General features: G+C 44.0%; 1 protein-coding gene and 2 long non-coding RNA genes across 6 annotated transcripts in view; 2 read left to right on the top strand and 1 right to left on the bottom strand.

Moving 5' to 3' along the window:
- Window positions 1-26,126, bottom strand: part of ADAMTS9 (ADAM metallopeptidase with thrombospondin type 1 motif 9) — a 174,505-nt gene that overhangs the window by 36,613 nt on the left and 111,766 nt on the right. For 2 of the 4 annotated variants that reach the window (XM_002713292.5, XM_008260885.4), the window contains 2 exons: window positions 8,160-8,327; window positions 1,191-1,364 (listed from right to left, as the gene is read on the bottom strand). In XM_002713292.5, the coding sequence (XP_002713338.5) occupies window positions 1,191-1,364; window positions 8,160-8,327 (342 nt within the window). The remainder of the gene's footprint in view (window positions 1-1,190; window positions 1,365-8,159; window positions 8,328-26,126) is intronic. The other 2 variants (XM_008260887.4, XM_008260886.4) reach the window with 2 other exon arrangements.
- LOC138844084 (uncharacterized) lies at window positions 1,243-9,243 on the top strand. Its single transcript, XR_011379497.1, has 2 exons — window positions 1,243-1,381; window positions 9,132-9,243. It is a non-coding gene; the product is annotated as an uncharacterized lncRNA (long non-coding RNA).
- Window positions 10,679-18,898, top strand: LOC103349248 (uncharacterized). The gene is made up of 7 exons (XR_011379496.1): window positions 10,679-11,751; window positions 11,933-12,116; window positions 13,237-13,363; window positions 16,642-16,762; window positions 16,862-17,041; window positions 17,129-17,207; window positions 18,608-18,898. It is a non-coding gene; the product is annotated as an uncharacterized lncRNA (long non-coding RNA).

The following is a 26,126-nucleotide window of genomic DNA, read 5'->3' as shown; positions in this document are numbered from 1 at the left end:
AGAGCAGGAGAAGGAAGGTCCCTCAAGCTGAGAAATGACTGCAAACTGGGGATCAGACAGGGCAGGGAGGCTGAGTCCCTGTTGGGGAAGGAGACTTCAGATGCCGGATCTCATGGTGGCTGAAGAGAACCAATTCAGCAACGACTCTTGCTGCTTCCACCTGTCAGGTATGTGATACTTTGGGCAAATGGCATCAACCTTGGAACCTCACCTGCCGAATGGGTTGGCAATGCCTGTCTCATGGTGCAAAAGATGAAGCAAGGGGAGAAGCATTCATTCATCACCCCAGCCCAGTGCCGGGGCCACTACACCTGCTCCGCGGACTGCAGCCCTTCCCTCTGTTTTTTTTTTTTTTTTTTTTTTTTTTTTTTTGACAGGCAGAGTGGACAGTGAGAGAGAGAGACAGAGAGAAAGGTCTTCTTCCCTCTGTTCTGAAAGTCCTTCCTGGGCCGGGGGCATCCCAGTCTTCCTGTGGCCCCTTCCACACTGCGACAGGACACAATTTCATTTCATCCCAACACCAGTGTACTGGGTTTCACCTTCCACTTGTCTTTCACCCCCTTTCCTGAGATGTAATCTCCTGCTCCAGACACTGTGGTTCTCTCTTGGTAATGGTTCACCTTCCCAGCCAGACCGTTCCCCAGGGACACTTGAGGTTTTTCCTTAGCCAAACATTAATTTAGAGCAGTTTCTCTGGATTTTTTTTTTTTTTTTTTTTTGAGCGCTGGAAATCCTTCACTAATTAACCAGGGTTTCACATGAGTGCCCATCTTCTACTTGACAGCCAATGTTGGGTGAAGAGGAAAAACACAGAGGACACTAGCTAAAGTCTGCCTTGTGGCTATGTAGGCTGATATTAAATGACCAAATCTGGACACACACACACATTTCAAATATTCCTCCCATCTCCCCCTCCTTCTTTGAAAGTTATCTCTCTGCCTTTGGCCCACGTCCTGTGAAAGCATTTTTGCAGGCAGTCAGAATATTCAGGAACGCAGACCGCAGGAACTGCTTCAAGGAGCTCTCCCACCCTTGTTGGAGCGAGCGCTGGGTCAGACGGCAAACCCTCTGGGAAAGAGCCAGCAATGCCACCGTGCCCCATGGCTTCTCTGGCTTCCTAGGGAGCGGATGTGATGCTCACAAGGGGGTGGAGCGAGGCGCTTGGCAGGTGTGTGCATGGCTCTACTTACTTCTTGCCATTGCTCTGCCCTCCAAGTGTAGCGAGGACACGGTGGGGCCTGGCAGGTGCGCTCCGACGCCGGTCTGGTGTACGGGTTGCACTCGGCCTCTCTGGCTGTTTTGTGTGTTCCGATCTGACAGCCCACATGCCTCTGCTGCACGCCTTGGCCACAGGACACGGAGCACTAAGAAGACAGAGAATGTAAGTGGATGCTTTGGCTCTTTTGGGGTGGTTGGGGGGGGGGATGGTGAGAGTCACGGGGGGAGGGAAATGCACTTCCAATCTGATGACCTGCACAGCTATCACAATGCCTCCTGATTTCCAAAGTAAGGCACTCTAAAATGACATCTGGCCATTCCTTTCCGGTAATGCTGGAGAGTGAGCAAGGTACCCAAGTTTGGGGGGAATCTCTGAAGTTTAACAAAGTCTTAGAGGACTGAAGAAGTTGGGCGGGATCTTTAGGAAACATTTAGCACGACCTAGAAATAGCGTTGCCATGGGCAAGGAACATCCTAAATGACTGCTATCCTGGAGGCTTGGAGGTTCCCGAACAATTGGGGAATACAGTACTGCACAAGAATTTCTCAGCACATTCAAGCTATAACCCACAGAGAGTAAGCTACTGGAGAGTTTAGGGCCTTATAAGTCGAATTTTTTTCTCCAGTTGCTTCCTTTTGTTGCTTCTATTCCTGGAGATAGGGAGTATTTTTTTTAAAACCATGGAATTCACTAAAGTATTTGCGTCTGTTTACAACCTCAGATGAAGACTATATGAAGAATAAAAGCTGACAAGGAAAAGGCATTTCTTCAGGCTTCATGTTTTCAGCCCTTGGAAACTACTGTTAATCAGGCTGAAGCATTTTGTTGACCAAGTTGCAAAATGCCATATTAAGTCTGCAATTAACTTTCCTCTAGATTAATTTTTTAATGGTTTCCTCATTGCTGGGTTTCATAATCCCACTTACGGGCAGACCAAGAGTTATTTCTTTATTAAGGTTCTGACAGTCAGAAACTGAAGGTAACATGTGATTGGGAAGAATGGGATATGATGACACTCAGCTATTAAAAATTACCACCAAAATTGCTGTGATAACTTAGCCTTCATTATTTTGTCTGGTGTTGAGAAAACAAGCCTGCCATATATTAAAGGCATCTCCTTACAAAGAAGTCTTCTTAAAGAACCAAATCAGCCCTTTTAGGCTAGAAAGAAATTCTTATCCAATTAACCAGCAGCAACATTCAACTCTCTGAGGCTAATGGAAATTTACTTGCAAGAAGCAAACTCAAATGGATTCTGCTGAATATTAATTTTCTCTCCCTTTCAGACTTTAAGAAAATAGGTAATACTCTTTAGAAGGCAGCTTGGGAAATCAAATTGTTTCAGGGAAATCTATACCAGGGAGGAGGCATATATGTTCACATCAAAGCCCCTTGAAACAAAGGAAATATCTTGGATCAACATAGCTACTACTGTTTGAGTTTAATTGTATTAATTGGCTTGAATGAGTTTGTGACCCACAAGAAACCAGACTTTGAAAGTCATTATGTCTTGGGAGTAACAGGAGGGTTGGCCCCATCTGCACAGTATGGCCATTCAGGGCTCACGCAGTCACACGAATAATCTCCCCCATAGAGTACCCTGGAAAGGCAGGGACAACCGCATGGTGGAGTTACTGCACAAGTGACAGACGTGTTCCAGCATCACCATCACAACAACCAAAGCGTCCTTTGGCTATTTGAACTGGGGATCTGAAGTACAAAAGAGTGCATTTCTGCAAGAACAAATCCAAAAAGAAATACACACAAAAATAGTAATACTGTAGAACTCACTTCAATTTGGCAAAGGGCTGATCTATATTTAATGTCTCATAACATTTTAGTAACCTAAAAGAAACTGCAAAAGATTTTCAGAGTGTATTATTTAGGCTATCAAGGAAATGAAACCTCTTTTGGATGTTATTGGTATTGAGGAACTTGCTTATGGTTCAGTGAAGGCAAGGTATTAAGCATTTAAATATTCAGCATTTTTTAAAAAATCACTTCCTCCATGCAGCGTTTGATAATTTCTCAGAAGACAAATTAAGACCCGGTAAGGTTCAGTTATATCATATAGGCCATTCTGGCTTCTGATTTTCCTAATGTCAAAACCAGCTTTGAAATAACACCTCCGGAAGTTTCAACTCGCATTAAAGGCACTGCCATGTACAACACCCCCTCCCCCTGAATAATGCATCGACAATAATCTTTGCTCAAAATGAAGCGCACTGCATCAAAGCTCATTCTCTGTGTTCACCCTTCCTTCCTGCACTGGCTCACTGGGGCAACAATTTGCATACAGAGGCAGCCAGGCTTGCTGGGTGCATTCTGAGAGATTTGTGTAGCAAACTCATGAATAAAACAGCATCAGAAAGACCTCTGAGTTACCCTGGAGGTGGTGTTGGGGTGGAGGGGGCGCCCGTGTGTTTAACTTTGCAGCCGTGTTCAGTATACCGTTTAGTTTGCTTGCACGGGAAGACACCTTGCAGCCTCTATGAATGCACTCCCCCGCCGCAGCCACAGTTCCAGCCTGGCAGGCTATTTAGTGCAGATTTGAAAGTTCATGTTTTTCGTTCTGAACTACTGAGCTGGGAGCTTCTTGTCATCTCTCTCTATATAACGCTTGTGTGCAGCACTCATCAACGTATAGGGAATGCGATGCTTGCTTCCTTAGATGAAAATCTCCTATATGGAACTTCAGACATTCGTGGAATCATAAGATATACTTGAAAGCCTAAGATTTTTACTTAGTTTCTTCCAGTAGGACTGGTAAAATAATGGTGCCCACAATTTTAAGGGTAGGGCCAGCTTGGAAAGCAACTATATACCTACTTTAATGAAAATAATAGCAATAATCATGACAAACTTTGACTAAGCATTTACCACTACATGCAAATGTCTATATTTGTGTTTCTCAGTGGAATAATTTGTTGTGGGGACAGCTTAGCAGCATCCTTGGTTTGTACCTAATGGATACCAGTTGCAATTCCCCTCTTTCCAAGTTGTGAAAACTCAAACTATCTCCAGACATTGCCAAGCTCCTATGGGGAACAAAACCCACCCCTAGGCGAGAGCTTAATTCTATGCTAAGCATTACAGAAAGAAATGTCTTTTGTACTTCCTAATATGCCTTGCAGGTAGATAATCCACAAACAAAGCAAAGAACAGAGATGATCATCGCATTAGCTCAAGTCAAAGCAAAACCAAAAAATAATCAAAACACACACAGTCATAAGCAATGTAGCATAGCTACTTTGGATTAGAATTTGGTTCCCACCTTATAAATTTGGTGCTGATACGATGTCCTTTGTACAAAGTCAGCAAGAGTACAGGTGGGAAAGCCTATGCTTAAACAATACAGCATCAGTGCTTTTGGTCCAAACAAAAATAAGATATGAAGAGCATAAATCATGAAAGCAACTCAATAAAGTGACCTCACAAAGTTCACAAAAAATGGAATTGAAAAATACTATTTTAATGCACTTTGGAAATCCATGCATTGCTTTTTCATAATACAAATTTCCACGAACTTTGTGAAGAACCCTCATATTTTCCACCCCTGACCCCGTGCACATGCTTCCTGAATGTCTCAAAGGACACAAGCCATGCATTAGTTACATTTCCCCATGAAACACTGCACGAGTATTTCAGAATCACACACCACAATTAACATTATGATTACAAGAAAAGTCTTCAAGAAGAATGGCTGGTAGATTCATAATATCACTGGACAGTTTCCATTTTGGTGCTTAGCAATGAAAATCTTTTAAAAATTAGGTGTTTTTTTTTTTTCAATTGAATCTAAGACATTACTGATTTCAAGATACATTAATATATTTTGTATCATTAAGAGAAAACCACAAGGGCTGTTAATTAAGCCACAGCATTAAAAATGTTTCCATACGTACAGGACAGGTTTAAAAATTTTTACTTGAGTGCTTTTGTTTCATGCGAATACAGAGCCTTCACATATGTAAGGCTGAATCAAGAATTACAAGCTGGCGTGGGCATTTGGCTTAGCTGTTAAGCGACTGGTTAGGACCCATGTCCCACATGGGAGTGCCTGGGTACAGTAAGGGCATGCAGCTCCTAACTCCAGCCTCCTGTCAATGCAGATGCTGGGAGGCAACGGCAATGGCTCGAGTATTTGGGCTCCTGCCACCCATGTGGAGGCCTGGACTGAGTTCCTGGCTCCCAGCCTCAGCCCCAGCCGACTGCAGACATTTGGGGAGTGAACCAGAGGATGACAACTCTTTCTCTCGCTGTCCTTTTGTTTGTTTGTCTCTTTTTCTGTCTCTATGACTCTCAAATAAATTCTAAAAAAAAAATTAGATACTGATCTCTGTCTTAAGATTTTGTGAGCATCCCTTAGCTTTTGAGAAAATAATTAACTTCTGAGAAACGTAAAAAACAAATCTTTAAAAGATCAGTAAGGATTTTCCCTTAAAGCTGATTTCGTTTACAAATTTAAGAATTCAATACAGAAATGAAACATTCCATTTGAAACCTCAAAACACCAAGTTTTGGGGAAAGGCTAGGAAAATTATTATGGCTCGAGGAGTGTCCTATCCCAATTATTCTCTTTGTCTTATTATCATCAGGCATTTTGACATGATGAGAAATTGCACTAATTATTCTTCCTACCTTGAAGCCTGGATGACCGAATATAAGTGAGAAAAGAGATCTTCTAAATATTGTTGCAAATGGACAATCATTACTCGTGCTTAATATCACTGCCTTAGGGATGGTCCTGTTAACGACCTGATCATTAGTAAGCCAATATTCTTTAATTATTCAGAACACCTTTCTCCATCAACAGTTGGTCTGATTATTGTCAGGTACACTTCCAAGCTGAACCGAATTTCACCCGCTTTTACAATTCATTTCTATAAACCAAATCAGGACGTGATAAAGCCAGCCACAGACCATTACATAAATGTGTTTACTTGCATTTTTCTACAAAGGTGACTTTTCTAAGCAATCATTTTGAGCAGGTGTGAGTTTTTCTGATAATCCTATTACCTTATGTTAGCAGAAAACCCCCAGGGTTTACACCTAATCACCCCAGCTTTGTAAGCAATTTGAGGTTTCCCCTTAAGATCACAGGATGCTGGAATAAAACTCCGTCTGTTTTTACCAATAAAGAGCAAAAGATTCTTATCAGCCTTTTTTTAGTGATTAAATTGCCCTTTAAAATGAGCATCATTTGCATGCTCTCTACTTAATATTCAGGCGGGAAATGCAAATAGATGAGTAGAGGCCAAAAAACATAAAGAAAAGTAACAGAGCATGAAAGTGCAGAAGAGGACAAGCTAATTAGTGCGGTATCTTAAATAACATTAGCTGCAGGCTTTCACAGAATCAAACGGCTCCAGAAATAAAAGGGCTGCAAGTTAAAAGATGGCAGTGGTCACTTGGAGAAGCTATTAAGAAGCAAGATCAGTATGAAACACTGCCTTGAATGTGGTCACCTGGAGAAGCTATTAAGAAGCAAGACTAGTATGAAACACTGTCGTGAATGTGACCCTTAAGGAAGCCAGAGAGGGAGCCCGCTCTGGCTGGGTGTGGATTCTCTGATTATTAAAATAAACAAACAACCCTTCCCACGCAAGTTCCATTACAATGAAGGCACTGGGAGGGATGAGACTACTGCACTAGGAAAGGATGCACCACGTCTGATGTTTTGTTCATGTGGAATATGACTGTGTATGTGTGCACAGGCGCCAACGATGCCGGCTCAGGGCATTTCAGAAAACCCCAGGTTCCTGGAGGAATTTTCTATTGGTCATGTTGAAATGGAGGATTCTCACATCCTCCCCATGTTAACTTAGCTCTGTCCAGACACCTTTGGGGCTTAGGAATCCAGATTCAGGCTCTAGAAGAATCAATCGGACAGGCTGCCCGACCTGGAACCTAATTTTCCATTGATTCTCAAGAGTCTCCATTGCATGGAAGGACCAGGAATACAGTAAACACATCACTGAATCAGCTCCCTGATCAGCAAAAAATTCAGAATACAGTAAAAGAAGTTGAGCCCTATTACTTTCAAGTTAGTACCTCCAAGCAAGCTGAACAACCAGGTGTGGGGTTACACCCCACTGTAAGGAGTAGACATGAATGACTTCAGTTCACTTATTCAGTGTTTATAGGTACCCAGAAGCTTTTAAAGTTCCTTTTTCCAAGTTCACCCGTGAAATGCTGACCCACCCCCTCCCCCCATTCTTGAGCAGCTCTCCAAATGTTTAGAATTAGTGGACTCTAAGTATAATCAGGGTCTTGGGTACTCAGACCCTACCCCATGCGATATGCATCGCTCTCACCCAAACAAAATACTACTCTCGGGAGCCTGGTAGGATGTAGACCCCTGAGCAAAGCACTTGGCATTCATTATTGCATTAAGTCCTCATAAGAACCATATGAAGTAGGCTCAGGAAGGTTAAACAAATCACCCAAGGTCACATAAGCCACACAATGACAGAGCACTCTCTCCTGACCTGTATTTCTGTTAACAGCAGAGACCAATTTTTGAACACTTCTTCTCAATAGCCCTTTCTTCAAGAACCTCCAAGGGAAACTGGACCTCAGTTCCTGCCAGGTGACCAGTCAGTTTCCGAATGATCTGAATGAGTGGATTTTAAGTGGTGAAGGATATTACGAGGCCATGAGGGGGAATTCCACGTTAGGTGTCCATGCTACTACCACTTGGGGTTCACCCTCACAAACACATGATTGAAGGTGCCGCCTCAAGCTCCCAGGGTCAAAGCTGCTGGTCCCAAGGTCACGGTGTGACTAAGTACTCTGACTGTCTAGATGAAGACCCTCCCAGTCTCTGAGCTCCCCGCTATAAAACGAAAAGCGTGCAGAGAAATACAAGCGAACACACTGGTGCCAGCCACATGGCCAGACCCAGGGAAGCAGTGAGTAACGGAGAAGCATTGCTCACCTGACTCCAGGCGCCAGCCTTCCACTTGGGGCATCGTCCTCCTCGGCACTTTCTGTGCCCTTGGGGCTTAGCCAGGTGCTTACAGTAATCACTTTCTAAATGGCTTCCATCTTTTGCCATGCAGTAAACATTTCGTTGCTTATGCCCTCGACCACAAGAGACAGAACACTGCAATATAAAGCAATGGCAAGGTTGTTGTTTTTTAATCACATGGAGTTCGAAAAAACCTGTGTTGTGAGATGGTAAGATCATGCCTCACAAGATCCGCTATTCCCCCATTTTTTTTTTTTAAGACTTATTTATTTGAAAGGCAGGGCAACAGAGAGAGGGAGAGACAGACAGACAGACGTAGAGATCTTCCATCTGCTGGTTCAACTCCTCAAATGGCTGCAATGGCTGGGGTTGGGCCAGGTGGAAGCCAGGAGCCTGGAATTCCATCTGGGTCTCCCACATGGGTGGCTGGGGCCCAAGTATTTGGGCCACCCTCCACTGCTTTCCCAGGCATATCAGCAGTGAGTTGGATCACAAGTGGAGCAACTGGGATTTGAACCTGCATTCCAACATGGGACGCTGGCATTGAAAGGAGCAGCCTAACGTGCTATACCACAAGACCAGCCCTGCCATTCCCCCATTCCCCATCACTATTTTGGATAATATCTCAAGGCTCAATGTGAGAGGGAAGGTGACATTAAAAAAAAGAATGCCCACTTTACTGTAGCACCAGTCCTGGATGGCATGTGGATTTATTCACGACTGTGGGTAAATCCTGGTAACTGAGCCAATGACAAAGCTTATGAACCTGAAATTACCATGCAATTCTGATGGGAAGAAGTCTTACTACGAAATAGTAAGACATTCCTTCACAAAATGCCTCATGATTCACTGACTGGGATGAAAATACATTTCCAAAATACAACTGTGTCCAATTTCTTAATTAAATGACTGAAGGAAACTTCTGAACCCTTTTCCAAGAGAACAAGCTCTCAGCTTTCCCAGTCCACCGGGGAGAGGTGAAAAAGGCAAGGTAGAAACTGAAAGGTAAGCTAGCAGGTAAGTCTGTGCCAATTTGGGGAGGGAGGCATTACCTTTCAACTTTGATCTGCAGGTTCACTGGGCTGTTTTAAATGTGACCTTGTCTGACCACATCTAAGAAATTTGACTTTGATTTCAGATTAGGTTTCTCAGAAAGGTTTAGGAATCAAAGTGCCCACGGAGTCTAGACAAAAATTTGCTATGACAGGCTGGCCCCAATGAGTGCACTGAGATATTCAACATCCATTGCCTCATTAGCGGTTATAGAAGTCATTACCACTTGGATCATAAGCTGCTGGCTCCGGTTTTCAAGACACATTATTTCCCAATATGATGTTCATGCTTTTTGGAGGGAAATGAGTTTAAGAATGAAGAACAAAATGCGAAAATGCAATGAAAATAGATTTCAAGTGTCATTTCCTTCTATTCAGTATTTCTTATTTCCCCCACTGACTTTGTGATTTTGTTAACTTAAATTACCAAAGTGCCCTTTTATGCCTAATAAATAGAAACTTGTACAACAAGGAGACTATTCCTAATTCAACCACTAATATCAAGCACGCTCAAAGTTACACCATTCATAAATGTGCCAGATAAGTTTTTCTCGTAAACACAAACTATTATAAAATGTAAATAGTAGCTCGGAGAGAAATTGAAATTCAAAATACATATATTAATTCTTTTAGCTTTAACTTTTCACTTTAGCAGGTGGAGACAACGCTGTTTTCATTTGAGCTCCCATCTAATGAATGCTGTGAATTGAAATAGTCATTGTGGAAATCTTAATAACATACAATATGGAAGCAAGGCGCTCAGTTTGAATATCTATGCTAAAACACAAACATCCATACTCAGCCTGCAGTGTTTTGATGTATATAAAGACGTTGGGATATAATTCTAGAACACAGTCCCTAGAAGTATCCCTACAAATCTCTAAGAGCGGTCTAATGAGTTGCACAAAGAAAATCCATGTTATCAGTGTCCAATTTGAATACTTAAAAATTTTACTCCAACAAGAAAAAAATATAGCGGCACAACTAAAATTCTGGATGTGTTCATCTGTGTAGTCAACACACATTGCCTGAGCACCTACCAAGTTGCAGGCATTACACACAGGACCAGAAATAGAGTGATGCATAGAGCTGACATCATCCCTGCCTTCAGGCAGCTTACAGACCAGTGGAAGAAAGTACCACGAACCAAGTGATGACAAAAATAACCACAAGATTATTCAGAGATGAGTACCATGAAACAAAAAGTGTAGAGTGGTTGGAAGAAACATTTTCTGGGGCTGGACCAGTCGGGTTTATAGGCTGTAACAATGAGTTTAGATTTGATTATGCACATGATGGGAAATCACTGAAGAGTTTTAAGGCAGAGCAAGACATGACCTGAGTTCTGTCTCAAAAATTCTACTTTATTGAGTAGAGATTGGATGTGAATACAGTGTGAGAAGAAACAAGAAAAACTACTTAGGAAAATGACTACATTTGTCCAGGCAAGAGGCAAGTACTGAACCAGGCACTCTGACATGAGAGGGTGGCATCTTAAGAGCTGGGCCCAATGCCTAGCTCCAAGGTTGTTTTGGGGTAATCAACTGAACATGGAAGAACTTCCAGCAGGGCTACTTATAGGACAGTCATTTCCATATACAAACAGTGCAAAAAGCTCTCCCTCACTGTGGAGGTGGAAAAGGGAGTCGATGCACACACTCATGTAAGAATACACTGTGGTCATTAGAAGACACAGCCTACAAGTAGGCAACAATCTATAGAGGCAGAAGTAGCAAAGGCACATCTCTGTCACATTCATTATGTGTGAGGCACTGCCCTGAGACTTTATATGCATTACTTCATTTTATCATCCTAATGAATCAATGGAACACACTAACAGAGATGGGTCCTACTACTGGAGACAACTGGTGATTTCAAAACAATGTAACCGCATGGTTTACGCATTGCTTCCCATATGCCTCCAACACAAGTAGATATATTTGTGTTCCTGTTGGCATGAGAAACATACAATGACTAATAGTTAAATTATGAACATCCTCACCGATGATAATTCATCTGAGGTATGCCACTGGTGCAGCCAACATCCATTATTAATGAAATGGAGATGCATGAATATATTTCTAAATATGATTCCTTAAAAACCTTTTTCATACCTGCACTCAGTGCATCCCACCCATTCCTATGTGCACTTTTCTTATGTGGGGACTTGAATGGAACTGAACTGGAAAAATGAATGTGATACTTCATCATGACTCATTGCATGTATTATTTGCCTGAAATTATTAAGATCTAAAAGTGATGAGGAAATTCTCAAAGTACCTAATCTGAGAGCAAACACTCTTCATTGAATGTTTCCTAACTTCCCAGTGGAAAAAAAGCAGCTGCTCACGGAAATGTGCAACTCTAACAGGTTTATTAATGAGCCTATTATGACTTCATCAAGGAGCTGTCATCTTGATCATCACACGAGCACCAGCTTCAAATCCTCTCCCACATTCTGTGGGACATTTCCAGCTCATCATTTTCAGTCTTTGCCCAGGCAAAAGGTGAGTTTTATATCAACATGCGTCACCAAGAAATAACAGTCAAATTCAGTGCGTCACCTAGCACGTGTTATTTACTGGCTACAAATCTGAGTGTCCTTGCTCTCCAGAACATTTAATTCCTTCAATGTGCAGTGGAAAGAGCCCTCTAGGTTTCCAAAATGGGTCTGACTTTTTTCTTTAGGCAAACAACCCAGCTTGCTGAAGAGAAGGATTTTCCTCCAACTTTGAACAAGACTCCTAAACAACTGTAATTGGTTCTGGTTACTGTGAAACACTGAAGTCAGCATCCAGGATGCCTGGGCCTGCAGGCTCTTGTTTATATGAAGCTGTGAAGGGGATGCTGGAATGTGGAGCCTTGTTCCAAGGTTTGTTAACACTTTCCACTGCTGAAGTCCAAGAGTTGGAAATCCTTGCTTTCAAATCATCTGGTAGAAACATAACTCAAGACAAGGGCAGCCAGTTCTCAACTTCCCCTGATTCTTAACTTCCTCTGTCCTCCTAGAGCTTTATTTCTTTTTTTAAAAAATATTTATTTTATGTATTTGAAAGATAAACAGAGAGAAAGAACCATCTGCTGGTTCGCTCCTCAAAAGGCTACAAATGGCAGAAGCCAGGATCTAGGAGCTTCTTTCAGGTCTCTCACACAAGTGCAGGGGCCCAAGGACTTGGGTCATCTTCTGCTGCTTTCCTAGGTGGATTAGCAGGGATTGAAAGTGGAGAAGCAGGACTCAAACCAGTGGCCCTATGGGATGCCAGCACTGCAGGTAGAGGCTTACCCTGTTGTGCCACAACACCCTTAAGTAGCAGTGCTCTCCTTGATTCTACCCTCAACTTGACCTTGTCTAACAAAACACAAAGTCAAACCTCATCTGGAGAGTATGCTATCGGAGAGGACACAATGCTGATGCCCAAGGTTCAGATGGATCTAGGTTTAGTGAGCTGTCCTTAGGCTCCAGGATACCCTGGGTTGTCTTTTCACTTCTATGAGGGACACTGTCCCTGAGTCATCGAGAAGCCAGCAGGCAACCTTGAGGTCTGCATGGACGCGAAGGGCTGAAGATGAAAGAGAATGAGATCCCCAGAGTTGCCAAGTCTGCTGAGGGCCTGAACATTCAGATGAATATGGGGTTCTACACAGAGTGGGCAAAGATCCCCTAAGGTTCCAAGAAGTAGTAGTAAGTGGAGGGCAGATGTCAGGCAGGGATGCACACAGAATCTGGCCCGAAGAAAGCTTCTGGGTGGGGCTAGAAGATGCTGGGACTCAGAGGAAGCACTGGAAGGGAAAGGGTGGGGACTAGGTCCACTTGAGCTATAGAAGATGCCAGACGAATAGGGGTTGATGGATGGTCCAAGGAGGGGTGCTCCAGTCAGTGTCTGGGCACAGTCTGATAATCTAGATGGATGGGATTCTGTGTCTATGCAATGTGCAGTGTGGGATGCTGATTGTCCAGTTCACACTTCCAATCACAGATTCGCTGACAACAGGTTAGAAATAACAAGGACAGAGAGTCCAAGAGAAATGTCATGAACTGGAATCCGCTACCAAGTGAAGTCAAGACCTTTGAATTAAGGATTCCTGGCAATGAGGTGGCTAAGCATCATTTGGAGGAAGGTGAGTACAGTTCCGTTTGGAGACAGGAGACTGTATAAATTACTGTTAAAGACCTTTCCCATGTGATTCGGCAGCATATGAAACTAACACCTAAGTCACTTCATTTAAACATGTTTGGCTGTGCGTTTTCATAGCGCCAAGAAGCTCTCCTTGATTCCACCCTCAATTTGACCTTATCTAACAGAACACAAAGTCAAACCTCATCTGGAGAGTATGCTATCAGAGAGGACACAATGCTGATGCCCAAGGTTCAGGGCTGCCTTTGCCAATTCCTGTGACAAATGAAGTGAAGGTCACATGAGTGTCACACGAGCAGGAGAGGCTGAGGGATACCAACGTAGGCCCACTGTTGCACCGGAAAATGAAATGCAAGTGCAAGGACGCAGGTTAAGGGATCGCATTTTCAAACCTGCTCAGTGGAAGGCCTGGGAAACCAAGTGGACATATCACAAAGAACAAAGATAGTTGCTGCAACTCACATCTCTTTATTTACTGCTTTTCACACGATAGCCAGCCATCAAGTATTTATGGAAATGAGAACACAGGAAAGCTCTAGCCATTATAGAGGAAATATGCTATAAATGTCATGTTTTCATAAAGGTTGGAAAAAGAGCCACCTAGCATCTGACTCACAGTGCCAATGCTGAGCTAAGTTAGCTCAAGTTACTTAGATTCAAAATGGCCAGTCCAAGAGCACTCTTTGAGTTTGCAAAACAAGGACAGAGTTGAAAATCCTACAACTCTCTCCATGAGGGAGCACTGGGCCCAGGGCACCTTGGCATCTCTCATTTAATCCCAAGAGCAATCGTACCATCAGGTCCCTTTTCACAGATAAGGAGACTGAGGGTCAAAGAAATGATGTCTCTAGGCCACAGTCACTTAGCCAGGAAGCAACAGCTTTAGGCTTTAAATACAGCAAGTCTGTCTCCAGAACCATTATGGCAGTCCTTAAACTATACTGAAACACAGCCTGGATAAGACAACAGGGTGTGCACCTCCGTCTACTTGTGACAAAAACAGAAAGCAAGGCCCTCCAAGAAATGCCTTTCCTGACTATTTTAGAGTCCTCTGTGTCCTCAGTCTCCTAGGAACACAGTAGCTATGCAATGTTCATTGCTGACTTTAATACTTTAGCACCAGAAGAAAAAATATATCATAAAAAGCAAACAATCACTCAAACGAAGGGCCACATTTCCCCTTGTCTGAAGCAACAACTGCTTTTCTCTCTGCCATCTCTGAAGGTCATTAACCCTTTGAGGCCTGCCCTGTGCCAAGTAGTGCATCATCATTTCCATTGATGAAGGTATGGTTGTGAATGGAAAGTGAGGGTTGTAAATGTTGACCTGCCAGTTTGCCAAGGACCACTCTCCCAAATGTTTGAGTGGTCGGGCAACTCAAAGCTCATGTAGTACATCTATTTATTTCACTAGAGAAAAGGAGATTCGGCAGGCCCAAAGGTCACCCAGCAAGGAAGGAGTGCACACAGGCTTAGGACTTTTTTCCCATCTGATGCCAGTCTCATCAGGGGGCTGTGGTCAGGCTCTTGTGTGCTGCATGTTGCGCGGTAACTAGAGCTAACCAGACGCTCTGACTCCTTCCACTCCAAGGTGGACAGGCTTGCTGAGAGCTCCCATGGTGGGCAGCCAACAGCCAAGGAAGGCACTGACTCTGCACCTTGGCTTTGAGGGACTACCAACACCCCAATCCGAACAAGAGTGAAGTAATGCCCTCTGTTCCCAGGTACCAGTTAAGAGCAAATTCCAAGGAAGTTTTGGGGCATGGGTGCCAACCCAGGAAACTACAGCTGGCCATAGGGGTGACTGCTCTCACCTTGCTCTAAAACGCAACACAGATTTGGAAATCACACTGACCTGGGCAGGAATCCCATATGCTACTCTACCATGATGATGCTACCAGGAGCAAGTGAATTAATCGCTCTGTGCTCTGTAAAATGGAACAACAGTAGTATTCACAACCCACATAGTTGTGGCATGAGTAAGTGAGAGCATGCATACAAAGCCATTTTGGCCAAGCAGCATAAAGAGAAAAAATAAAAATAATACATGCTCACAGTCAGCACCCTTGCTACTTCTGTTTGGAATATCTCCTAAGATGCAGTTTAAAAGGCAAGCTTATTTTTTTTTAATACATTTGTTAACCAATGGCATCTAAGATCACTGTGCTGACACAGGCACTGAGGGGTTAAGATGGGGCTAGGAGTGGCCAAATCTCACACTTGAATGGGTGAGAGTGCCTTCCTTTCCCAAGTCACAGAGACATCCACAGAGCAGACACAAATGCTGACAACTCCTACACCACCCTTCTCTCCCTTGGACGATGTTAATTATTGACAGGTCTTCCTCTCACCAAAGTAAGAAAAAGAGACGCCCCATCGGAATGCCACGTTGCTTTCCCGTCCCATCATCCTCTGCTCACACTTTTCACTCCAAGCACTCCTTAGGATTCTCATTTGGTTCCTGTCCTGTTACTGATTTCATCATCCTGAGACACAGAACCAGCACCAGAGATTATACCCATCATTGGATCTATGGCCTCTCCATTCCTGGCTATGCTCAATGCAGCTGTGGGCGTGGTCACAGCTCTTTGTGCAAAAGCCCATCTCCTTATAGGCCATGTGAAATCCATCACAGGGGGGTGTCTTTATTGGGCTTCTCACAAAACAAGAATGGCTCTGAACAGCGACACGGGGAACCAAAATATTGAGGCGGAAGGGAGAGAAAGCTTTCGCAGGACACAAGGGCTATGATTTCAGGGCGTAAAGCCAGTGTTGACAGGCCTGCCTGACGGCTGTTTATGTCTAAGACCACCCTGGCACTGATTACCATGAAAAGGAGCTGAGAAGGCATGAGATTGGCAGGGAATACCACAGAGGACAGCGGATGTGGAGTCACAGCCATCCCGGCCGGATGGGCATCAGGCCACCCCCTAGCCCCACGGCCCCTCAGCACCCCCAGTCTTTGCTAAGGTCTAAGAAGGCTGCTGTCAATATCACAACCAAGTAGGTGGCCCTGCCTAGCCAGGAAGGCGACAGGGCCAGAATAATATGGGTGACGGGGGGAGGCCCTCATGTTCTCTGCCTCCCATGGGCCTCAAGGATTATGAAGCACAGGACTCTGCAGCTGCCTCCTGCCTTTGATCTCACCTAAGAACATCATGGTAGAGGGAGAAAACCAATTCAATCACTACATAGTGCACTATATGAATTCATTTTGCAAGCTCCTATACCCAGGCTGGGGTTTCTTTTTTCTGTTCTGCAGGAAGGTAAACATTACAGTTTTCTGCCATTGAGAGAGAGAAACAAAAATGAGCAAAATCTGCAAACGCACCCCCTGGGGAACTCCGCTGTATCTGGATCCAGAGTGCCCCCAGGAATCTGAGGTATATCACACCACTAGGCCCTGTGACTCCTGCTGTATCCTGTGTGTCCTGCTTCCAAACACATTGCTTAGTTGTGAAGGACTTCTTTTCCCGTTCAAGGTTATACCTGATGACCATTTGTAACCTGACTTCAGCAGAGCAATCATGCTGGCATTTTTCAGGACAGAGGGAAGGATGGTACAAGGATCCGCTGCGTGCCACAGGATTACTGATGAAAGCAGCCTGGAATTCTGGGAGGGTGGTGGGTGAGACATCTGTTCTAGGATTCTTGTTTCAAAGGTGAGTGAAGAAGTGTCTTAAGTAAGTGACTGGTGGGAATGCTATGGCAGGTGGGGAGAGTGACCAAAGTTTCTTGCTACCTTCTAGGTGGACTGTGATGGAAGGCCTGGGCAAGAGGGTTCAAGGCTCCCTGGTGATGCCAGTCAGCCAGCGATGACAGAGGCAGGTCAGACCCTCTTGACAGAGCTATGCTACCATGAGAGGCAGCCAGGGGAGACCTGGGAAGCTTAAGCTACCACTGGGAATGCTTCTGTAGAAAAGCAATCCATGAAGTTTATCTCTGAACTCCCATGGACCTGACCAGCGTCCACTCCTTGAATCATGTCCTCCTCCCGACTGTGCCAATCAGTCCTTTGGAAGACACTAGGGAAGAGTTCGTTTCATTGCCTCCTTCACTCTTCGCTTCTCTGCCTGTCTGGCCATTCACCCACGAGTTGAGTGTGCAGACAGCATCTTCACAGGCCAGCACAATATAGCATGCAGTCATTAGCTCTCTGTGTCTGAAGACTTTTTACCTACGGATTCAACCAACCAAGGGTAGGAAATATCTGGGGGAAAATGGCATCTGTACTACTTGGAAAGACTCTTTCCTTGTCATTTTCCCATAAACAATATAGCATAACAGCTATTTATATAGCATTTACAAAATAGTCGATAATATAAGGCACCTAGAGATGACTTATAATACGTGGAAGGATGCATGTAGGTTCTAAGAAAATGCTACAACATCTTCTATAAGGGACCAGAACATTTGTGGATCTTAGTATGCACTGTGGGGGATGCAATGCCCCAGACCTAGTCCCTTGTGGATACCCAGGGACAGCTTTATTGAAAAATTACAACTTATGGGGGAAGCAGTTTATGTCGTTAATTGACTCTGGTGTTGATCTAAATGCCTCCCCATAACTCAGATGTGCATAAAAATCTGAGCCTGTAGCCAGAGAAATGTATCTCACTAGTGGGTAGAATGGTCCCTTTAACCATCATTGATTGAGGTGCTCATCCTCCAACCCTGCACTGCTCTGCTGGGTGTTCAGCTAACACAGTCACTCTCGATATCCATTATGCAAGTCCTTTGCTTCTTGAATTGTGTCCTGTTCCTGCCTACATTTGGGTAAAGGAATAGCTCAAAAGGACCACTATGAAAAGATTACATGAGAAGAAGTAAAAACCAGCTAACATGCAAGTGGCTCACAACATGGAAGACCTGGCACTAGAAGTGACTGCAACCATGTTTGACGGTTTTCTGTGAAGTTAACGGATTCCTGCATGGCCCTGAGAGTGATTCAAACAGAAATCCAAGGATTGAGGCAGGAGAGTGTGGCAGCGATGGACACAATTTTAGAACCACTCAGACCTGGCTGAGCTAGTCCAAGCTCTTCCTTTGTTAGCTTAGGCAGAATGCTTACTCGCAGCAAGTACTTCCAGTTTTGTTCAACACCTGAATCTTTCTCCACAAATCTGTTCTTCCTATATTCATGCTCACTGCAGTTATAGAAACACCATCCTTCCACCTGCTGAGTCCATAAAATTATCATCATTTTGACTCCTTTCTTTCTCTTGTAGCCTGTATCCAAACACTCGCCTAATCCTCCAGTAACACCTTGAAGATCTATCAGAATCCTGGCACCTCTCACCACCTCCCCTGGGACCACTGTGGCATGAGCCACCACAGTCTCTCATTAGAGTTACTGCAGTGACTCCCAGTGGTACCCAGGATTCCATTTCTCATCCTCTCAACAGCCTTCCTGGAACTCAGAAGCCAGAGTGATCCTTTGAAAACAAAGTCATGTTCCTACTCAACCGAGCGGCTTCCCATCTCACTGAGAGCCAAGGCAAAAAAAAAAAAAAAAAAAAAATCCCTCCAAGAACCCAACCCTGTCTTGGTTTTCTTTGCCCCGAAGTCTACTCTCACTGCCCTTTGTCCTCAGTTTCACTTGAATTTCACATCCTACCGCTCCTCCATCCATTTCAGTCACACAATGTCTTTGCCATTGCCAAGATGGGTTGGACAAACGCCTCCCTCCAGATCTGAACCTGCCAAACTCGCCTCCCGGATACTGCCTTGCTTTTATATTTTCCCACCTCCTTGCTTGACTGGCAACTTCTTGCCAGAGACTGACTCCAATCTCCTTAAAGTTACTTGTTCTCCTTCCCCTTCCCGATCCCTCTTCCTTAACTTAGATTACTCTGTCATCATCTCTGACGATACATACTGTACCCTTTCTGTTCTGTTACTTAGAAGTTGCCTCCTCTCCCCACTAGAATGTGAGCCCGAAGAGTTCAAGGGCTTCTGTGTATCAGCTTCCCTGCTCTATGCCCAGTGCCTACAATGGAGCCTCATTTATGAAAACATTCACATCCTTATGGAGTGCACAAATGAATGCACGGCTGAGTGAATGAACAGTTCCTAAGAGAACCTGGAGCCACTTATCTCACAGGAATATTTAACGATTAAATAAACATTCTGCACAATACGCAGTTTATGTAAGGATCAAATAAATACCCCTACTGCTCTCTCCAATCTCCTGTGTCTATTCAGTCCAAAGCTGGCGAAGTGCTCTTGTGGTTTAATATTTAATTCATAGCTACAGAACTAAAAAATTGCACAGGGGACATCTAAGAGTAAGGTTATCTGAGAAGGAAACAGACAAGTGGCAGAAGCTAGGAGGAACGCAGAATATGACACTGCCCGCAAATGCAGACGGATGTGGAGAGTTTGTCTCTAAGCCACTGGTATCACTGCATGTCCTGAGGGTCATCTCCTCCCAGAGGGGGCACTTTTGATTGACATTTTTGTCAGATGGAAACAATGTAGGTAAACAGATCGAAAACAGAATCCTAGGATGGGTTCTACTGAGAACCCATCTTGTATTCTGTATCTCGATTCTGCCTGGGAACATCTAAAACCAAACACTGCAGATGCCCACTTCCATTCAAAACCACGTGTCTCAGTTGGACCAGACCTTCTAAAGAGTCACTTAGAAAAAGGCTCCCGATGTATAGGATGCCCAAGACTGCAAAGCCAACACTGAGCCTAAGACTGTAACTGTAGAGTGAATTTGACAGAGTAAACTCCTGGCCACTCTCCAGCGCACTGTCTGGGAGCTCAGCCCGCCCCAAAGTGATCTAGCAGCAGGCTCCTAGCAGGGTCGTAGCTTAGCAGGACCTCCCCTGATGGGTGCATGAATTCTCCTCATCCTAGGGTGCTGGGGACAGCCAGGGGAAAGCTGATCCACTTCATAGCTCTGGTCTGAGCCTGCTTAGTAACCAAGCTGAATTTCTTTTAAAGCCATTCAAAACTAAGTGAAGTGTAAAAGGGTCCTACTCAAAAGTACAAACATTCAGTTACTTCCAACGTGTGATAAGGAAAGTAAACCCAACAAGGAAGCTGGCTGACAACCCTTGAGTCACGTTCAGATCTCAAGGACACAGCTTCAGGGACTTGAAAAGAGCAGGAAAGGCTAAATTGATCTCCATTCGGGCGAACGCTTATTTCTTCTGTGGGTCACACATTAAAATCAGGGTTAGCAGGGTTTCCAGGAGAGGCAGGAAGAAAGCATGGGGCTTTGCAGTGCATCGGGTCTTGTTCCAAGGGTTACTGATTCTAGGATGTTGGGAAACTGGCTTACTTTCCCTGTCAGTCTTCCTACCTGCACAATGGACACAGTAAGATCCATTTTGTAAGGGTTCCGTGAGGATTAGCAATAATGCCTGCAAAGCACTGAACCCAGCCCCTGGCTCACACCCAATATTCAGTAAGTAGGGGCTGCTGCTATTTCTTCCCTCTGAGACAAACCCATCTGGTTAATCGCAGATGGGCACCTAAATGTAAGAGAATCAATTGTGAGACTGAGGAATGCAGAAACTCATTCATTTAGAAAAGCAAGCTATTTTGGTGTTGCCTACATGTTCTTATTTTTAAAGAGAAGATTTGCAGTTGCTACATTTATCACTCAGAATCACTGGTAAGATTACGTTTAGGCCAAAGTCGATTTCCCTATAAAGAGCTTTTGATATAGTCAGTTCACTGGTAACCTAAGGTCAAATTAATTCTGGAAGGTGATACGTACTTGCCTTACAGAGACCAAATCTCTTTAACACTGAACACAGTGCATGTGTCTGCTTTCCAATAAAAATATCTGTGGTCTTCCACGAAATAGCCTAAATATTGTGGGGGAAAATCCACTATTTCATTAGAGCGCAGATCCCTGCATAAAACTTGGGAGTTTGATGGCAGTGGCTTGGGTTCATTCTGTTGGCCTTTCCTCCACTGAGAGATTTCTTCTCCAGTCTCACAGCTTTGGAGTTGCTCCTGGTGTTTATGGCCATTGTTAGTGACCTTTTAAAAGGAGAAGAATTGAGATTGATTTTCCTTCTAGGACCAAGAGATGAATCATCTACAATGTTCTCTGCTCTCGCGGTCTCAGGAGATGTACCGGCCGTTCTGAGCATACTTGTGCAGCACAGTGATTGTGGAGGGTGAAAGAAGGGTTTTTCAAAACGCTCACATGAAAATGGACTGAAAAGGCAAGTTTATTTAGGAGCAAAACTTTTTTTGAAATTGTAAACATGAGAGGTCTTTAAAAATCTCATAAAAAACTTGTATTATAAAAACACTATGCATGCTTTCAAAATCGTTTTGCACCAAAAGGAACTTCTTCATTAACTCCCATGTCTGTATGAGCTTCATAATCTATAACATTCACCAACTTCTCAAGTAGGAAAGACTGGCAAAATGGAAAGGGGAGGTATAGGGAGGTAGGACTCAGACATTTCCTTGCCCAGCTCATGTGCAGAAAAGCCACGTGGACCCCACATTCCTTGAACAGCTTATCAACTGTTCAGAGTTTCCTCTGATGGGTTAAAAAAGCCAACATAACAACTGGTGGGAAAATGGGACTTCTCTCCCTGGGAAGAGGAAAGCAACAATTTCATCACCTCCAAGACTTTTCTGACTTAAAAAACAGGGACTTGGTATCCAACATATTTGAGTAATGCTGTAGACTATACGTGCCTACTGATGGAAATCTGTAGAGCTATGGGGGAGGCTGTGGGGGGGTGGGGTGTGAAGCTGCCCACCAGCATCCCTGGCCGCCACCCACTAGATGCCAGCCGTACCTCACCCTGTATGTAGCAATCCACACTGACACGGCCAGACGTCCACTTGGGGGTGAGAATCACCCTCCCAGGAAGGACCCCACTGAATTGTCTTAAGGTTCTCAGAAAGCCCTTCAACAAGCTGGCAAAGGAGAATGGATTTTCCACAGACTTGGTGGGGGAGGGGCACACACAACCTCCGTGGGGCTGGGAGATGTCAAGAGCTTTCTGAACATCACTGCAACAGGGCCAGTGACTCAAACTCAGAGGGCTGGGACGCCCTGCTGTACGGAGAACGTGACGTGAACAACGTGAAGTCAGTTCCCGCACACAACAATGAAGACGCGATGGCCATGAACAAACACCCCCCTCTGGACAGCACTTCCTCCCGGATATCGCGTCCGTGACCCTCCACCCTGAGGGTTCCTGGATACGTCATCTCTGATTCAAAGGCAACCAGTGAGAAAGAAATAATACATTCACTAAGGGCAAATAGCAACGCGGGGATTGGCGTGTTGGCTTGGTGGGGGCTTTATACTAAGCTCATGGAAAACAAACAACACACGTTTTTGGAAAGAGCCTAGTTCTCAAAGGAATCTGGGCTTTGATTGGGTGGCAGTGGATTAAAAAAAGGGGAGTCTGTATAGGAGCAGACATCAGCTGGAATCTGCCAGCAAGACTTGCGATCAAACTGTGGGTTTCCTTGGGAAAAGGGAAGCAAAAAATGCCTGGTTCCCAGAGGTCCTCCAAGGCGGCTTCAGGGGTGGAAGGGGTGGAGCCAAGAGGAGGGAAGGAGAAAACCACGGGGAGAAGCCAGTGGCAAAGTGGGAATGCTCCTATTTCTGCTGAGGGCTGTCTGCCGTGCCGGCTCCTCTCACGATCACGTTACAGCACAGATCTGAGATTCAAAGCAACTCCCTGGAATTTTAAAAGGCTGGAAATAAATCCAGATCGACTCTTTAATTCCTTGTGAAAGAAAACATACACTCTGAACATATTTATGTTTATTTTTCAAAAATTTCAAACTTCAAAAAACTGGCCAGAATATCACAAAAGACCTCCCTTATATCCTCGTCCAGAGTCCCCCATAGCCAACGTGTCACCACCTTTGCTCTCCCCGTCTCTATACATGCCATCATTATTTTGTCTTGTCATCTCCCAAACTTGACTTTCCCCAAATCAAGAACCATCTCTTCCATAAACACCATACAGCTCTCCAAGTCAGGATACCACTGCTGACACACCATGACCAAGCCAGCCTGGGTCTTTGCTTTCCCCAGTTCCCCCTATCTGCTCACTTTCCATTTCCCTATTTCTGGGCCACTAGAATAAGGAGTTCATCTCCTGTGCAGCTGGGCTCACTCATTCATTCCCTGCAACACAGTTTACGGCATGCATACTTTGAGTAAGGCACCAAGCTTGTACTGCCTGTCTCATCAGCTGGAAGGAAACTAAGGCTTGAGGTAACTAAGAAATGATTTACAACGCAAGTTTTTCACTTGAAACGTGATGGCTCTGTCTACATTTCTTAGTCTTAACTAAGAAAAAGGAAGCAAACTTACGTATTCTTTCCCCGTTAGGTAAGGGTCTTTCAAAGAGCTTGTGGGAAAATGGAATTAAAAGAAAAGTTGATTTTTGGTGCTGAAACAATTCAAATGTGTGCACAGTTTTTTCACAAGACAGATTTTCCCATGAATATTTTGAAGACTCCTCATAGTTGCCCTCCCAAACCATAACCATATCTGATCTCTCCACTACCACATAGACTAACGAGTAGAGCAGTAACTGGGGGATGAGAGGGAAAGAAAGGAAGAGAATGTTGGGATAGAATTCAAAGTGGTTGACCAAGTGGGGACAAGCAAGACTTTCTATGTTGCAACAAGAGTTCTAACTCCTGTGGCCAAGTTTTAGAGAAATAGTTTGGAAGATCTCTCAGGGCAAAAATGTGTTTATTTAAACACATGAGTTACTAGTGTAGGACCATCTTTAATACAATTTTAATTTCTTCACTTTCCACAATTCCCTTGTCATGTGACAACAGCTTTTTACAGCAAACCTCGACACAAACATCTGCAAAATCCCCTCGCTGGCTCCAATAAAATCTGATTTACCATCGCAACTGTCTAGGTACCTACTGAGCAAATAAAACATGTAGAGTTATTAACTCAAGTTATTCTGTTTCTCTGTGTATGCTAAAATGTTGGAAATACCACCCAATATGTGCTTAATAAATACTGGATGCAGTCTTTCTCAAAATCATCTAAAAATGCCAAATCTTGGTCTTTGGTTTAAGAGAAATAATTGACTTCCATCCACAATTTTCTTTGCTCATGCCCTGAGCAAACTCTGTAAATGGCTCAAATTAATTTCTATATTGTTTCAAGTTGTTGCTCTCTGAGATACCACCACCACCAACAAAAATCTTAAATTGTAGACATCCTCTCTCCACAGAAGTGGCATTTCTCTGTTTCACCAACTAAATAGTGATATGAGGGGATTATGCTTTGGTTACAATCAGTAACCTGAAAATCAGACCATTCTGGGTTTAAATCCTGATTGAGTCACCTCCTAGCAATAGGATCTGGGATCAACTGGTTAACTTCTCTAATAGTGCTGATGTCATCAAGTAGAGAAGATACATTAGATGATGTGGGCGAATTTCTGAGCATAACTCCTGACACAAAGTCAGTGTTTCAAAAGGTGATTGTTACAATAAAAAAAAAAAACCTCTATAATTATGGGCAGAAACACACTGCAAAATTAATTGAGAGGGGGAGAATCAGCTCTTGTGCATAAAGGAAGCTATGGATTCGTTCACTTACTGAGTCATCCCCAAAGTGGCATAGGGAGAATTATTTGAATTATTTCTCATGCTAGTGCATAGACGACCTGAGAATGAGCATAATAGATTAATACATGGTTCTGCAACACAGACCACCTGCTGGGTGACAGTATAATTTATATAGTATAATATAGGACGTGGCCCTAAAGAGAGGGAAAAAGATTCAATGTGGTTTCAATGTGAATGCACCCATAAAGGTTTCCCTAACACTGTGGAGGCGGAGGTTTGTGAAGGTAAACAAAGACAGTGAGCAGTGATACGGGACACGTTGCCTCCGCTCTGCTTCTCCTGCTGTATCTGGACACAGAGACCAGCAGGATCGGTGTGCTCAACCTCCACCTACTGGGCTTCCCCAGCAGCAAATGCTGCTTCCCTGAAACTCCCCCTTCGAGGAGGAAGTGATCTTTCAGAGCCCCAGCTTCTACAAGGAGGTACCTGGGGTTTTCCACTTTGGCCTTCTCCTGTAAAGCACGGTCAAGCCCTGCCCTTTCAACCCACTGAACACGTAAACACGCTTTCTCCTTAACCGAACTTTCCGCCACGTTGAACTTGAACTCTGAGGTGCACAAGAGGAGAGTTTGTTTTAACAGCTGCTTTCACAACAGAGCCCTGAAGTCACAACTCTCCAGACAGCTGGTTCTGCTAGCCTCTCTTTTCACTGTCCTGTTTATTCCAATGCCCAGCTGTCAGGCAACACTCACTGCAATTCTCCCTGCACATACACCAGAAAGCCAAGAGAATGCCAATCACTGGATGCAAGGGCACCCTAAGCAGGGGCCCCTCACATGCACTCAGAGAATTTTTCTCCTTAATTTATGTTCATATGTTTATTGACTAGCATATTATTAATTGCTAAAGATGTCCCTATTGCCTGAGGTTGCCTTGCCCATATGGCAGCCATATAGGTAGCCACTTAAATTCAGAGTAACTAAAATTATATACAATTTTAAAATGGACACTCCTGTCACTTAACCGCATTGCAAGGGCTCAATAATAGCCACAGACAGGTTAGTGGCTTCCATATTGGAATGCAGTAACAAAGTTTCAATCAGTGAAAAGGCTACTGGACTGTGTTGGCCAAGGGAACGTCTCTTTGTAATAAGAGAAAGAGGATCATTTTGAGAACAATGGGTTGAAGTGTTC

Source organism: Oryctolagus cuniculus, chromosome 10 (assembly GCF_964237555.1).
Source record: "Oryctolagus cuniculus chromosome 10, mOryCun1.1, whole genome shotgun sequence".
Lineage (NCBI taxonomy): Eukaryota > Metazoa > Chordata > Mammalia > Lagomorpha > Leporidae > Oryctolagus > Oryctolagus cuniculus.
The sequence above is the reverse complement of the archived record's forward strand: the minus strand, read 5'-3'. Positions and strand labels throughout refer to the sequence as shown.